Genomic DNA, 16,116 nt, shown 5'->3' on the forward strand with positions numbered 1-16,116 from the left:
ATGCTGGATTTTCACAAAGTCCTGGGAGTTTCGTGGACCTTTATAAATGGCTGGTGGAACGCAGTTGCAGAAGTCCAACATCCAATTCTGAAAGATCCTAGTTTTGCTGGTTGGTCCAATGAGTTAGGGTGTGCCTCACACCCGAGGGAAACTCAAACACAGCAGGGTCATTTGAAATCAGTACTGAGTTCAAACAGACCACATTTCCACTAGAGACCTCGTGCTGAAGTCACAATTTTTTGGAGTTGACAGAAATGCACATGAAGGGCAGATAAATCCTGTAGAAATGTCATGATGTGAAGTTATTTGAATCGCCAGCCCTTTAAAAGTTAAAAATGGCTGCCTAAGTAAGTGAAAGTTAAAAAAAAAACGATTTAGCAGTTACGAGAGCTGTTTGCTACATTTCCCTGTATTTCCTGGTTGTTTTCTATAAGCTATAATTATCACAACAATTTGATTAACAACTTAAAGAGTTTTTAAAAGAGATTAGCTGTTTATGACGTGAGGTACGAATAAAAGGTATTAAACACACAAGATTTATAACTTTGAACAGGCTTTAACAAATGGGATTTTTTAAAACATAATAAAGATGGTAATTGATATTTAAATCTTTATTTTCTCTCAACATGGAAACGGAACACCGATTTAATATTGAAAAAGAACCATGATGCTGGAGACTGAAAAAAAAATAGAAATTGATGGAGAAACTTAGCAGGTCTGGCAGCATTTGTGGGAGAGAAAGCAGAGGTGACGTTTTGAGTTTGGTGACTCTTCGTCAGAACAGAATTTGATGTCCTTGGCAAAAAAGAAATGGTAACATAAACAGCTGTTAAGATCTACAAAGCAGTGGCTGAGAATTTGGTTGGAGAAGATTCAACTGAAGCCTTCAAAGGAGAATGGGATACTTAGAATCTGAAGAGTCATCATTCTATAATCCTGTGCCCAGTGATTTGGCAGCAAGATAAGTAGAAAGTAGATGGTTTTTGGCCTGTTGAATCCAGTCATAACCATCTTCTGGAAACCAGGATCTTCAGGTATCAGATGGGCTGAAACTAAGCCTTTGTCTTCAAATGATTTTAGATGCCCCACGGCCAATAAATAAACTTTAAATTATGATGCACTGAATTAGAGTGAGAGGGGATTGCTACAGTAGATTTGATATTCTGTTGCTGAAACAGTTCACATTTTTCATTCTCAATGAAGAGCCAGAATGGCCGACTCTGGTTGATACGTCCATAGGAAACATGTTATTCTCAACATCATGGCTGTTACACCATTTTCTTTTATACTGGATAATCATAAGACCACCATAGGTTTATAAGATGAAGGCCATTCATCCCATTGCGTCCACTCCACCATTCAGTAAGATCATGGCTAATCTAATAATCCTATACTCCACTTCTCTGTGTTTTCCCAATAACACTTGATTCCCAAAATGATCAGAAATCTGTCTATCTCAGCTTTGAACATTCCTAACAACCCAACCTCGACAGGCCTCTGTGGTGAAGAATTCGACAGATTCACTACTCTTCGAGAGAAGAAATTCCTCCTCTGTTATAAATGGACAGCCATTCTCCCAGAAGGGGAAACAACTTATCTTAAAACCACTACAGTGTGGATACAGGCCATTCAGCCCAACAAGTCCACACCGGCTCTACAAAGAGCATCCCACCTAGACTCAACCTTTTACACTATCCCTGAAAGCCTGCATTCCCCATGGCTAATCCACCTAACCTACACATCCCTGGACACAATGGGCATATTAGCATGGCCAAACCACCTAACCTGCACATCTTTGGACTGTGGGAGGAAACCGGAGCACCCAGTGAAAACCCACGCAGACACGGGGAGAATGTGCAAATTCCACACAGACAGTTGCCTGAGGCTGGAATTGAACCCGGGTGCCTGGCACTGTGAGAACCTCTCCACATCTTCCTTATTAAGCCCCCTTAAAATTTTATATCTTTCTATTAGGGTTCCTTGCATTTTCTAAACTCCAATGAACATAAGCCCAAATTACTTAACCTCTCCTCATAAGAAAATGCTTTCATATGTGGGGTTAACTGAGTGAATCTTCTCTGGATTGCCTTCAATACCAATATGTCTTTCCTTAGGCAAGGAGACCAAAACTATTCACATCACTACTCACCACTTTTATTTTCCATCCTGGTAAATTCAGGTGGATTGTCATTTTCGTCAGCAATGATTATTTTGATATGCCCTGAAAAACATGAGTTAACAATTTAGTCAGAGACCTCTTCGAAAGAACAGAGTGGAGGGCAACAGAAAGAGGGATTGATCCAAACAAAGCTGGCTGATCAACATCACAGAGTGATTGCAGATGAGCTACAGTAAATATATGAAGATAGTGCAAGACAGTCGAATGTTACATACGAATAAAGCAGATCTCCTAATAGGAGTAGCTATACACTCTACAGAATGAGAACTATTATAACTAATAATGGAAAACTCTTCACACGTTCAGTGGAAGATGTTAAGAAAAGCTCTGTAGAGTTTAGTTGGTATTTGACTGAAATACTGATAAAATTAAACAAGAGATTGTCACCTCGTTATGAAATAACACACAGATATCAACTATCATTTCTTTACATTATCTGTGCAAGACTTCAGACATGGGAATTCTGTCATACTAGTGAGAACTAGTTTAATTCTAAGGAGTGAGCTGGTGAGCGTTGACTGTTTTTTGGGGGTGTGGGGGGTCATTGTGGACGGGACTAGCAATAGTCTTTGAGATTTGGATGTGTTAATCATAATTGTGATCATTGGGAAAAATGAAGCATTCTGGAAGGGGCAATGCATTACTGTCAAATTTTGAAAAAAAAGCCTTTAACAGACAGTTAAGAGACCGAGACTACTTTAGGCACCAATAACGGCATAGATTGGGTGCATATTGCCTTGATACTTGAATGCTTTAAAAATCTGAGCAGTGCACGCAGATTTCAATCTCTACTTGTGCAGAAAGCACATTAAAAAGTTTCTAAACCACTTTGCAAATGGAACTGACCTTCCTCGCTCATATTTGAAGAGAGAACAGTGTTGTAGTCCACAACTTGTATTCTGAGTCGAACAGCCTGGACACTTTCACGGTCGACTGAACCACTGTAAAGCAAAAACCCTGATTGCTCCATCACTTGAAACCAGTTTTTACAGAGTGAACTACTCAGCCTTTCCTCGTCCTCATCGAGGCACTCAGTTCCTCTAATAAAGAAGTGCAGTTCTGCATCAGTGTCTGGATCAAAAGCTTGAATGGCAGTGACTGTTGCATTAATTCTTCCATTTTCTCTTGCAAACACATTAGAGAGTGAACTTCCAATCAGAACAGGAGTTTCGTCATTGACGTCCAAGATATCCACTTCAACTGTCGTGTAGCCGGTGTTGGGATTGAACCCAAAATCGCTGGCAGCCACTCTCAGTCTATACTTACGTGGCCCACCATCGTAATCAAGTCTAGACTCTGGATTTACCCGGATACATGCAGCAGGTTGATGCAGCTCTCTCTTCTCTGTGCTGATAATAAACTGTCCCCTGGCCCCATCTTCAATTCTGTAGATCAATAATCGGTTTGGATCAGTGACATCATTATCCAAGGCCCATATGGAAACAATGCACTGATCTGGAAGAAAAAAACTCAGTTAATTTATTTCAAAATATCATAGAAACTGAAGTTTTCCATTGGCGAACCACGAAAGTGAACTTCCATTTGTGAAGCCAAAACGTGAAAATTCTGTTCAATTTATATTCATGTAGAATTTAAAATGTTGCATCATGAGACATTTTGGGTGTGACTGCAGTGTAGATTGGAGTTGCTGGAATCCCTGATGTGGCAGATTCTGAAAGAACTGCATGGAAGATTGAAGATTCTGCCGGGCAGTTCCACAGTACCTGGAACCCCCTGAAAGTATCCATTTAAATCAAATAATTTGGAGGGCTCTGCTGTGGTTGAGTAAATAGTTCCTCAGCAAATTTAGACGATTAGAAACCCAGATAACTATTACGATGACACCCCTAGCTTACCATACCCACCTTCAACGACTCCTCCCCAAGAACCCTTATACTCCTCAGACCCTGATTGGACATACCGCTCTCCACCCCCAGAAGCTGATATTCCTTTACCCCTAATGGGATCTGACACACCCCTCTCCCCTGGGAACCAACACTCACTCCTTCCCTGCCACTGGACCAGAGACCCTCCCCTTACCTCCCCATTCCCAACCCCATGAATGATAAACTATGGAGTCAACAATCGACAGAATTTCCTGTATATTTCACGTCCAAGACTCCCGACCTCAAGTTTCCTGGAGCATTTTTCTTTAGGCATCATATCAAGATCCCAATCTGAAACTTAAAGGTAATCCTCATTTCCTGGTTTGACAGCATTACCCTGGAGACTGTACCAGTCTACTGGAGAAACAAAAAGTTAGGATCCACCTTAATGCTTTTTAGCATGGCCAATCTACCTAGCCTGCACATCTTTGGACTGTGGGAGGAAACCCACACAGACACGGGGAGAACGTACAAAGTCCACAGAGACAGTCGCCCATGGGTAGATTTGAACCCGGGTCCCTGGCGCTGTGAGGCAGCCGTGCTAACCACTGAGCCACTGTGCCGCCCAAGTGTAGTAATGTAGCAACATTCAATTTGCACATAGCAAGGTCCCACAAAGAGCAATTGAATCAAAGATCAGGCCAAGGTATGTTCAATGGCCACCACGTTAGTCAGAATCATGTGGAAATCCCGACACAACTGACTCCAAGGGAATTTCCCAGGAAACTGAAAATTCCAATGGACGATGTCCCAGAGTCTGGAACTCTCCAAAATGGCCTCTTAAAGTTGTGATAGTAACCCAGGAAATGTTGGAGGATTAAACTTTGAATTCCTGGGTAACTATGAAATTGAACCAGTAAGTCACCCTAATCCCCCACCACCAAATATATCCCCGACCCCACCAAGACTCTTGACACTCTACTGGACCTAACAGCCCTCTACCACACCTCACGCCTTGGCCTGAATTGACATCCCCCCACGGCTCCCACTCCAGCCATCCCCAAGCCTCCACCCCCACCCCGCCTGCCCTGACACAGGAAGGATGTAAATGCATTGGAGGTAATTCTGAGGAGCTTTATTAAATTGATATCTGAGAACGGATGGGTTCTTTTATGAGGATAGGTTAGACAGGCTGGGCTTGTTTCTACTGGAGTTTAGAAGATTGAGAGGTGACTTGACTGAAGTGTGTAAGATGCTGAATCTTCTTGATCAGTTGCACATGGGAAGGATGTTTCCTTTAGTGGAGTGGCTTCAGAACTAGGGGACCCGTTTGAAAATTTGGGGTCAGCCCCTTCAGGTCAGAGATTTGGGGTAGCCCAGTGACTCAATGGTTAGTACTGCTAACTCACAGCACAAGGGACATGTGATCGATTACAACCTCGGGTGGCTGTTTACACTGTGTGGAGTTTACACGTTCTCCACTCGTTTGCATGGGTTTCCTCCGGCTGCTCCCATTTCCTCCCACAGTCCAAAGATGTGCAGGTTAGGTGAATTGGCCATGCTAAATTACCCATAGTGCTCCAGGAATGTGCAGACTGTGTGGGTTAGCCATGGGAATGCAGGGTTACAGGGAGAGGACAGGGGGTGGGATGCTCTTCAGAGGATCAGTGAGAACTCAATGGGCCCAATGGCCTGCTTCCACACTGTAGAGATTCTATGAAGAGTATTTGTATTCCCTTGGAGCATTTGTGTGACTTTGGAACTCTCTGCCTGAAGGCACTGGAGACAGTGTCATTGTATTTTTTTAAAAATAGAAGTGGATAGATTTTTCTTGGGCAAGGGAATCAAGAATGCTCAGGGGTTAGATGGGAATGTGGGACTCAAAACACAAATACATCAGCCATGATCATATTCAATGGTGGAGCAGACTCAGTGAGACAAATGGTCTATTTCTGGCCCTTTTTGATATTTTCATTTGTGTGTTCACCTCCATCCCAACTTGTCATCCCTGTGTCTCCCCTCTCCTTACCCAACCCCACTGAACCCAACCCAGCCACTCGCACATTCTGACTTCTGACCCACCATAAGCACTCATCCGTTTACCGGCACCATGACACACTGCACCCTTAGCACCCTGCTCCTCATCCCCTCACTCAAATGGCACTCTGATTCCCTCATCCTTCCACCTCTCCCACCAGGCACCTAACCTCCCTCATCCACCTGACACGATCATGGATGGTTGCATGAAAATGGAGGGAATAGAGGGATATGGACTGAATAAGGGCAGAAGGTTTTTTTTAGATGAGTTAGGGCATGATGATTGGCATAAGCTTGGAGGGCCGAAGGGCCTGTTCCTGTGCTGTACTTCTCTTTTGTTCTTTTGTTCTTTTATAAAGCCTTACATAGCTGACATTATAAATACTCATCCACTCTCCATCGCCCATAGCACCCATTTTCTGACTTACTTTATGTGTATACCCTTTCACAATAGCTGACAATGGCTGGGCACATAACAGCAGAGAATGTGCGTCCGACCATGATTTTCTCTGCTTCTGGACTCAAGGATTCCCAGACAGGTTCATGACAGGAAGTCCCTGTCCAGGAATCTCCAGCACAGAAGACATCAAAAGGTAAGTGGGTAATTTTAAATCCAATCAGGTTGGAACATAGGGTTTCTGACCGATCTGAATTTCTGGAACTTAAGACACAACTTCACTCAAACAAGTGTACGTAGAGGCTCGTATTTCAAAGTAAAGGGGTATGTGGCCAATTTTGTGCGTGGCAACTAAATTGTATGGAGGGATTGTCAGCATAAATGATCAAGGGGATGTGGGGATGAGGGGTTGTGGATTACTGCATTTAATAAGCAACTCTCTTATGCTGGAAAATCAATGATATTTTGTCTATGAAACTGGTGCATGCCCAGATAACAAAGTCTCTATGTGCAAATGTGAAGGAAATTCCAGATCCTTACGTGGAATCACATTTTTGGCATTCCCCATTTGTTATTTCTGCAAATAATTGTGGCTATGATCTCACTGTGTAAAAACAAACATCAATTTTCCTGACAATGACTAAATCTTTCTTCATTTTATAGCATGCAGATAAATTTGATGGAAATTGGTTAATTTGGGGGTAAGTTTCCATCATGTACTGAACTATTTACTAACATTTGAGTTCGATTATTTGGGTTTAATTTTTTATCCATCTCAAAAATGTACCTCTTACCTAGCTGATCTTCAGTTACAGCAACAAAAATGGTGCTCTGGTTAAAAACTGGTTCATTGTCATTCACATCCTGCAATATAAAATTTAAACAATGGTTTATTCATTTCAACAAAATACACTTACCAGGTACTAAGTTTTAATGTTTTGCAGTGTTCCACCTTATTTCACCACCTCCCCTTTCACCTTTTGATTGAAAGGAAACAGTAATTTATACAACTATGTACCATACAAGTTTCAGGAAAGTAGGAGATGTAGTAGGCCATTCAGCCCCTATTATATGTTCTGCCATTCTGTTAGATCATGGCTGATCTGTACTTAGCTGCATTTTCTTGACTATGGTCCAAATCCTCCGAACTAATCCCTTACCCATCAATAATCCGCTGGTAAAAACCGAAAGGATTATGGATGCTCTAAATCAGGAACAAAAACAGAAGTTGCTGGAAAAGCTCAGCAGGTCTGGCAGCATCTGTGAAGAAAAATCAGAGTTAATGTTTCGGGTCTGGTGCCAGACCTGCTGAATAATCCGCTGGTCCCAGTCTTGAAAATTTCAATTACCATGGCATCCAAAACCATTCTGCTCATTTTATATTGCACCCACTCCAATATCAATAAGGTGCACCTTACCCCGCAACAAGATTTGGCCTTTTGTTGTGTGGATTTTATTCCCACATTCATGAGCTTGGAGTCAAGGCAGATATTGACTGGAACATAGTAACACATGAACAGAGGAACAGGAGTAGGCCATTCAGCCCCTTCAGCCTGTTCCCCCATTTAATAAAATCGTGGCCCATCTGTGGCCTAAATCCATATACCTGCCCTTAGCCCATATTCCTCAATATCTTTGCTTCACACAAATACTTCTATTTCAGATTTTAAACCAACAACATCTCTAGCATCAACTGCTATTTGTGGAAGAGAGCTCCAAACATCTACCACCACCCTTTGTGTATAGGAGTGCTTCCTAAATCCTCTCCCGAAAGATCTGGTCCTAATTCTTGGACTATGCCTCTAGTTCTAGAATTTCTGACCAAGTGGAAATAGTTTATCTATCCTGTCATTTCCTGTTAAAATCTTGAAGATTTTGCTCAGAATACCCCTTGACCTTTAAATTCTAGAAGAAGACAAACCTAATTTGTATAATCTCTCCTCATAACTTAACTAATGTTGTCCAGGTTTCATTCTTGCAAACCTGCATTGAAATTCATCCAGGGCTAAAACATCATTCCTAAGGTGTGGTGCCCAGACAGTACTTCAAATGTGGTCTAACCAGGGTTTTGTATAGCTGCAGCATGACTTCTGCAACCTTATACTCCAGCCCTCTGGGTATATTCCATTAGCCTTCTTGATTATTTTCTGATCAAGGAAAAGCAAGACATGGTTTGTATTCAGGCTTAGAGGTCTTTATAATATTGTAATTACATATTAAAACATGGTATTTAGAGATATACCAGCCTATAATCATATTGTTATAATATTGAAAATCTGCTCCATGAACTCTACTGCCTAATGTTAGTCAGTCTACTCCACAGGTTTCTTTGCACATGTTTCTAACATTCATGTGGCTATATTTCAAGCTTCTGCCTAACTATCTCTGCATTTTTCCCTCTTTTAACTTCACCCACACTGTGCTATTTATACCAAGTGAGAAGCAGTTGTGTGACATCATTGCAAGGTTGCTCCAAGGTACTGAAAGCCTGACACAACATTTAGTACAGAAAGTGGAAGGTAATAGTCTAGATGAGATCTGACTAAGACTGTACAATTGAACTGTCACTTCCAACCTCACTATTGACATGAAAATGCTCTTGTGCTTGCAGGCAACGCGATAATAGATTTGACAGTCAATGGTAAGTCAGAGTGATGGTAAGATTTTAACAAAAGACACGCTTTTCAACATTTTTCTAAAGTCAAAATAGAATGGACAAAGAATTATGTGAACAGATCTAGAAAAGGTGAGCTGTCTTACAAAACTTGCCACTAGCAATGTTACTGTGTCAGTAAAACTCAATACGCACAACCGATCAGACTGCTTTGATAAGACAGGGTCTATGAATAATTGATCAATTTTATACTTTGCACAGAGCTTAATTTCTTGTTGCTTGACCAGCTATCAAAAATAGATAAAAGGAGAAATAGATCTACCTAGTTTCTCTCTTGAATTATTAAAATATTCCCCAAAGGATAAGTTGCTTTTATTGGAGCAGAGCCTTAAGTTTCTAAAGAGTTTTGCTCTAAGTATTACATTGAGAGCCTGATGAGTGTCTAACGCTCCATGAGGAGTGCTATAATGAAATAGATGCTGCAGTTAATTCTGCTTAAGCCCCAGAATAACTTTATGGAATGACCTTGCAGGGACATCTTTAATGGCAGCAGGCACTGGCTGACCGAGTGGTGAATGTGTAAACTACCTGAATATTCTCATAGAAAAGATCCTGAAGAATCTACTAAACTGGCTCACGGGGCTGATTAACCTACTCCTGTTCCTATATCGGTTAATAATTTATTGTTCTTCTTTAAACAATGCAATATGATCTTTTACCTCAATAGGTAGCCAGAACCTCAGTCTAAACTTTGAGCCAACAGAATGCTGCTCACACGAGTCTTAGAGCAAAGTGTGCAGAGGACACTGGAGGTCTGCAGAAGGCTATAGATAGGTTAAGTACATGACAAATGACAACACCTTCTGGTCGCCAACCATTTTAGCTCCCGCTCCCGCTCCCGCTCCCACGGTTACGTGTCAATCCTGGGCCTCCTCCAGTGCCATAATGACACCACCTGCAAACTGGAGGAGCAACACCTCATATTCCACCTCAGGAGCCTACAGCCCAGTGGCCTGAACATAGAATTCACCAGTTTTAAAATCTCCCCACCCCAAGCCTGACACAACCTGTCCATCTTATCTCCCACCTATCTGCTCCTCCCACCTCACTGGCCCAATCCCTACCTGCACTCACCTATCACATTCCACCTACCTTCCCCAGTCCCACCCCTTCCCTCTATTTATTTCCCAGGTGCCTTTCCCCTCCCCCATTTCTGAAGAAGGGTCTTGAACTGAAACATCAGCTTTCCTACTCCTCTAATGCTGCCTGGCCTGCTGTATTCCTCCAACTCCATACTGTGTTGTCTCTATAGGTAGGTCAAATAAGTGGGCAAGGGTGAAGCAGATGGAGTACAATGTTGATAAATTTGAGGTCATCAATTTTGGTATGAATAACAGCTAAATGGACTATTATTTAAATGGTGAAGAATTGCAGCATGCTGCTGTGCAGCGGAACCTGGGTGACCTTGTGCATGAATCACAAGGTTGGTTTGCAGGTGCAGCAGGTAATTAAGAAGGCAAATGGAATATTGTCCTTCATTTCTAGGAGGATGGAGTTTAAAAGCAGGGAGGTTATGCTGCAGCTGTATAGGATGCTGGTGAGGTCACACTGAAGTACTGTGTACAGATTTGGTCTCCTCACTTGAGAAAAGATGTACTAGCACAGGAGGGGGTACTGAGGAGATTCACTCTGTTGATTCCAGAATTGAGAGGGTTGGCTTATGAGGACAGATTGAGTAGACTGGGACTATTCTCATTGGAATTTAAAAGAATAAGGGAGAATCTTATAGAAACATATAAAATTATGAAGGGAATAGATAAGAGAGAAGCAGGGAAGTTGTTTCCACTGGTGGGTGAAACTAGAACTAGGGGGCATATACTCAAAATAAAGGGGAACAGATTTAGGGCTGGGTTCAGGAGGAATTTCTTCACTCAAAAGTTTGGGAATCTGGAATTTCCTGCCCAGTGAAGCAGTTGAGGCTACCTTGTTGAATGTTTTAAAGGCAAAGATAGATTTTTGAACAGTAAAGGAATTAAGTGTTATGGTGAGTGGGTGGGTAAGTGGAGCTGAGTCCATGAAAAGATCTTATTCCATGGTGAAGCAGGCTCTATGGATCTGATGACCTACTCCTGCTCCTATTTAAGTGCTTATGTTTATGAAGAATTCTCTCAAACCATGCTTGAAGATTAGACTAAACTAAGAAGCCAGCTTCTGGAGCCAAATCCAAAGCCTCTGAGCCAGAGGTAAGATTGGTAACAAGGAACAACATCTTTAACATAATAAAACATGGACATAAGAGGTTGTGGGGATGTGGAGTGAGCATTGGAGTTTGAAAGAGTTAGCTTTGGGGCCATGGGGATATGTAATGGGCATGGGGGATCATAAGGGATAGAGTGGGCAGTAAGCATGGAGAAATCACTCTGTACCTCACTGTCCCTCTATAACCCCTGATCCCCATGTCAGCTTCATGGGCATGGGGGAATCATAGGGGTATGGAGTAGAACACTGGGGTACAGAATGGGAATGGGGATATGGAGTAGGTGTGGGAAGTCATGGGGTACAGAGACACATGAGGAATCTTAGCAGCAGTATGGAGTTGGCATGGGGAAGTCATGGGGTACAAAGTGCACACTAAGGGTATGGAGAGGTCATGAGGGTATGGAGCAAACATGGAGAAGTCATGAGGATATGGTGCAGACATGGAGAGGCCATGGAGATACGGAGTGTACATGGGGAAGTCAAGAGGGTATGGGGCATGAATTGCACCATAGAAAGGTGGGGAGGTGAGGGGAATAGGAGATGTATGAGGGTTTTAGAGAGCCTCACACTCAGTGACTGACTTGGACAATGTTCCAACAAACCGAAGTGTCGCTTCGAATTTGCCTCCAACCTGCTTTGGGAGGTGATGGCCATCATTCCAGCCTGCCTGTCCCATTAAGCTAGTGTGCATGGGAACTAGCTGGCATCTGGCTGGGTTGCAGACTAGGTGAATAGTCCATGCAATTCCAGTTTTGAGGATGAGAAACCAGGCAAATTATTTTAGTCACCCAACTAGTTAATTCAGGATTAAAATGGCAGAATATACATAATTTCCCACATTAGCCTGTGACTTCACCTGAACCATGGTTTTGGTGACGGGTCAAGGAAACAGCAGAAGCAACAGCCTATTTCTCATCACTGAAGATTCTGAGTGACACAAAACGGTTAAAGTCACAATGGAACCCATTTACCTTTCTCCAAGTTCCTGCTTCAGTAAACGGCCTGACTACTTTCCACCTGCCCCGGCCCATAATGGAATGAAAGCCCAATTAATTTTCCAGCAACCAATTGCAACAACATTTTAAAAAAAAGAAAAATATTTCTCTGGGGAGAGCTCTTTTCAAAAGAAAATTTTCTGAATCCTTACAGATGTGAGTCAACTTTGAAAAAAAGGCCATTTGTTTAATCTCAGAGCCTGAGATTTGCTGGACGTTAATTGAGCTGTGGAATTTAAAAAGCATTTGCAGTGACCTGGATTTGAACAGGGAGATAGCTAAGCAGCAACCTTAAAGGTTAACAGTCAAATATCAGAAATGTGCTCCAGTCTTGAGACAACTGAAGCATTACCATTGGAATTCCACTCAGACACTGTAAAAGTGACACTTCTATTAGAAAATGGAGAGAACAAAAAAAAAATCATTGTTTCATGTCATACCTCCACTTTGATGGCAACCTGTGCTGTCGAGCTATGTGCAGGATTACCACAATCTCTGGCTTGCACAGTTAAATTGATAATTCCATTCAAAGAACCATCCATGGATTCCCTGTCCAATGGTTTGACTACAGATATTATTCCAGTGGAACTATTGATTGTAAAATGTTTAGCAGGATCTCCTTCGATGATTGAGTAAATGATGTTACTGTTCGGGGAACCCTCCTGGTCCCTGTCAAAAGCCTGTGAATGATGAAAGTCCAAGAACAGTGAAGCAGTCACAGCCTTTCACAAATCACACTTACTGGAAGTTGAAAGCTGATTTGTTAATGACTCAAATTTGTGTCAACTGTTGGCTAAAACAGCTGCAGTGTATCTGGAGGCTAACAGCACTCCTGGTGATTTAGTGGCTAAGTGTTAACTGATCTGAGCCAATTCAACAAATGCATTCAACCACCTTTGTGTGGAACTTCACCTTACCTGAAGATAGCTGGGTAATTATGTGGACAGTTCACATTTTATTGGAACTGAACCTAGCTCAAATTGGTCCCAGCAATATGAGAGTCAAAACCCTACTTCTGTATTGTTAGCAACAGCATACACATAGAAAAGTAGATCGCACAAGTAATAAAATGGCTACTGATTTGTCATCACTCTACATTAATGCCCATGATCAATTTTAACTATTGGTGAATGAGACACCTCATTTTCTAAAAGTAACCAACTCTTTTATATTATTGCATAATTAAGTGTGACCATGTAAAAACATATGATTATTAGGTTAAGAGGAGTAAGAAAGAAAATGGGGCTGGAAACTCCAGGCATGACATATTATTGTTCTGGTTCATGACTATTTTACCTGAGGGAGTGTTGATTTACATTTTACCATTTCCAAAAAAAAGTCAAGGTCAGTGTCTCAAGAACTTTCTGTAGGTTGATCCTGTCTTTTCTTTTATTTAAGGAAGGCTAGAGAGACATTGCTTAACAGTTAGACATGATTTTGTTTAAACCAGAATAACCGATACTTTGGAAACAAAATAAGGGAAACTCCAATCAGGGAGCCAGGGGTAGCAGAATGTGAGGAGGTCTGGAGTGGGGGTGGTGGTTGGTAAGTATGTGAACAGGGGCATGTGAACCAGGGAATTAAAAACAACAAAAACCTATAATATATCTTGTTGAAGTCATTCTCTGCTTGCTGTCTCACTTACAGGCTCACTCAAAACATTCTAACTCACTTTGGAGATTTTCAGGATCAGTCTCTAAGCAGCTGTCTGAGAAATAATGGATGAGAGGCTGGACAAATTGGTAAAATAAAGGACTATCCCTTAAAATACAGGGCAGTTGTTATGCTGGTTTCAACAGATCTTCATAACTTGCATAGCCATGTCTATTCTTTAACCCTGGATTCTGTGTCCAAGTGGGGTAAACTGAAATATACCCATCTATTATCAGATTACAGTGCTGGGCAGTACACCAAAATGTTCTGCGTTAACAGACACAAATCAGTCTCTGGTATGAATTTATAGAAGTATAGGCTCCCTACAGTGTGGAAGCAAGCCATTCGGCCCATTGAGTTCACACACCCCCTACCCTATCCCTATAACCCTGCCTTTCCCATTGTTAGTCCACCTAGCCTGCACTTCCCTGACCATTATGGGCAACTTAGCACAGCCAATTCACTTAAACTGCACATGTTTGGACTGTGGGAGGAAACTGGAACAAGCAGAGGAAACCTGTGCAGGCATGCAGAGAACGTGCAAACTCCACAAAGACAGTCACCCAAGGCTGGAATTGAACTCAGGTCCCTGGTGCTGTGAGGCAGCAACGCTAACCACTGAACCACTGTGTCACCCCAAAATTGATTATAAGGATTATAGCTCGTCTGATGTTCAACAACATGAATTGGGATGAGTCTGCGCTGTTCAGCATAGAAGAGGAATCTTCACATCAATGCTGTTTAGCATATCTGTGTCTCCTGTAATGCCAGACTGAAGGGACCAAAAATCCCCCTTACTGCCCCAAATCCTTTGATCTCAATCGGAACCCCCGTTTTTGACCCAGATTGGACAAAGTTGTCTAACTACCTTCCCAGAACTTTTTGAGTCTGATGTCCCCATTGTTGGAGTGGGACAGAGATGGGGCAGGGTCAGGTTCCAGGTTGAGAGCACAGCTGTTAGGGTTGTTTGGGTGTCGGGAAGGAAGACTGATGTGTAGGCTCAAGTGTGAGTTAGGTATTGTATTTGGACTCTGTGTGTCATTCAGTTTTATGGTTAACTCTTCAGAACTCTTCAGAAGTCAGTTGGAAACCTCCAACTATCCAGAAGATCTGAATAGAGCTCTGCAATATTCCAGATGTGAAAAATCACATTGTGTTACACTCTTGCCTTTTTCCTATGGACCTCAACATCACAAGCACATCATGACCCATTCAAAAACAAAAATATTTCATTGGAATTTGCTTCGTACCTGAACCTGGACAATATCTTTGATTACATTTTCCTTAATGAATCCAGCGTAACTGTTTCTTTGGAAAATGGGTACTTCATCATTTGCATCTGAGACGGAAACTTCTATCTGTACATTGGTTGCAAGTCCTCCACCATCTCTAGCTTGCAGTGTGACAAAAAACTGCTGTCTCTTCTCTCTGTCCAAGAATGTTTTATTCTTCACATAGAACGTCCCAAGATTTGGGTGCACATCAAATGTCTGCAATCTGTCATTATCAAAGCCAAATATAAACCATTATCTGACTTGTGATTCAGGAATAATATAAAAAATCGGAGATGGTGTAAGCTATTCAACCCTTCGTTTGAGTCTGCTCTTCGTTCATTAAGGCCATGACTGGTATTCTACCTTAACTCCACTTTCCCACACTATCTCCATATTCCTTAATTCCCTCTGTATCAAAAAATCTATCAACTTCTCGCTTGAATATACTGAACAAACAAGCACCAGCCACCCTCTGAAGTAAACATTCCAATCCATTTGTGTTTTATTTTATTGACCGGCACTTTGATTTTGGTGCTTAAATTTTTAATAATAGCTTTCAAAGAAAAACTATTGAATACATTTCAACTTTGAGTCCAGTAGATTTTTTTGGCAGACAAGCAACTTTATCAGATTCAACTCTTCCAGTCTACATAGGATAACCATTTGAGCAGGATTTATTGCGATAGCATAAGAATAGCTCTGGTAACATAGATCTTGTAACTCAAATTAGCAATTAACCAGAGATAACAAGGTGTAGAGCTGGATGAACACAGCAGGCCAAGCAGCATCAGAGGAGCAGGAAAGCTGACGTTTTGGGCCGAGGCCCTTCTTCAGAAATGGGGGAGGGGAAGGGGGTTCTGAAATAAATAAGGAGAGAGGGGG

The 16,116-nt window shown here is 41.9% G+C and overlaps 1 protein-coding gene across 1 annotated transcript in view; it reads right to left on the reverse strand.

Annotated features, from left to right (window-relative positions):
- The window catches only part of LOC109928402 (cadherin-related family member 2-like), a 148,791-nt gene that overhangs the window by 81,052 nt on the left and 51,623 nt on the right, over nucleotides 1-16,116 (reverse strand). Inside the window, exons 15-19 of the mRNA XM_048593969.1 lie at nucleotides 15,211-15,457; nucleotides 12,748-12,987; nucleotides 7,234-7,303; nucleotides 3,026-3,634; nucleotides 2,150-2,221 (exon numbers count right to left, since the gene is read on the reverse strand). Of these exons, the coding sequence (XP_048449926.1) occupies nucleotides 2,150-2,221; nucleotides 3,026-3,634; nucleotides 7,234-7,303; nucleotides 12,748-12,987; nucleotides 15,211-15,457 (1,238 nt within the window). The remainder of the gene's footprint in view (nucleotides 1-2,149; nucleotides 2,222-3,025; nucleotides 3,635-7,233; nucleotides 7,304-12,747; nucleotides 12,988-15,210; nucleotides 15,458-16,116) is intronic.

This window comes from Rhincodon typus, chromosome 3 (assembly GCF_021869965.1).
Source record: "Rhincodon typus isolate 14 chromosome 3, sRhiTyp1.1, whole genome shotgun sequence".
Classification (NCBI taxonomy): domain Eukaryota; kingdom Metazoa; phylum Chordata; class Chondrichthyes; order Orectolobiformes; family Rhincodontidae; genus Rhincodon; species Rhincodon typus.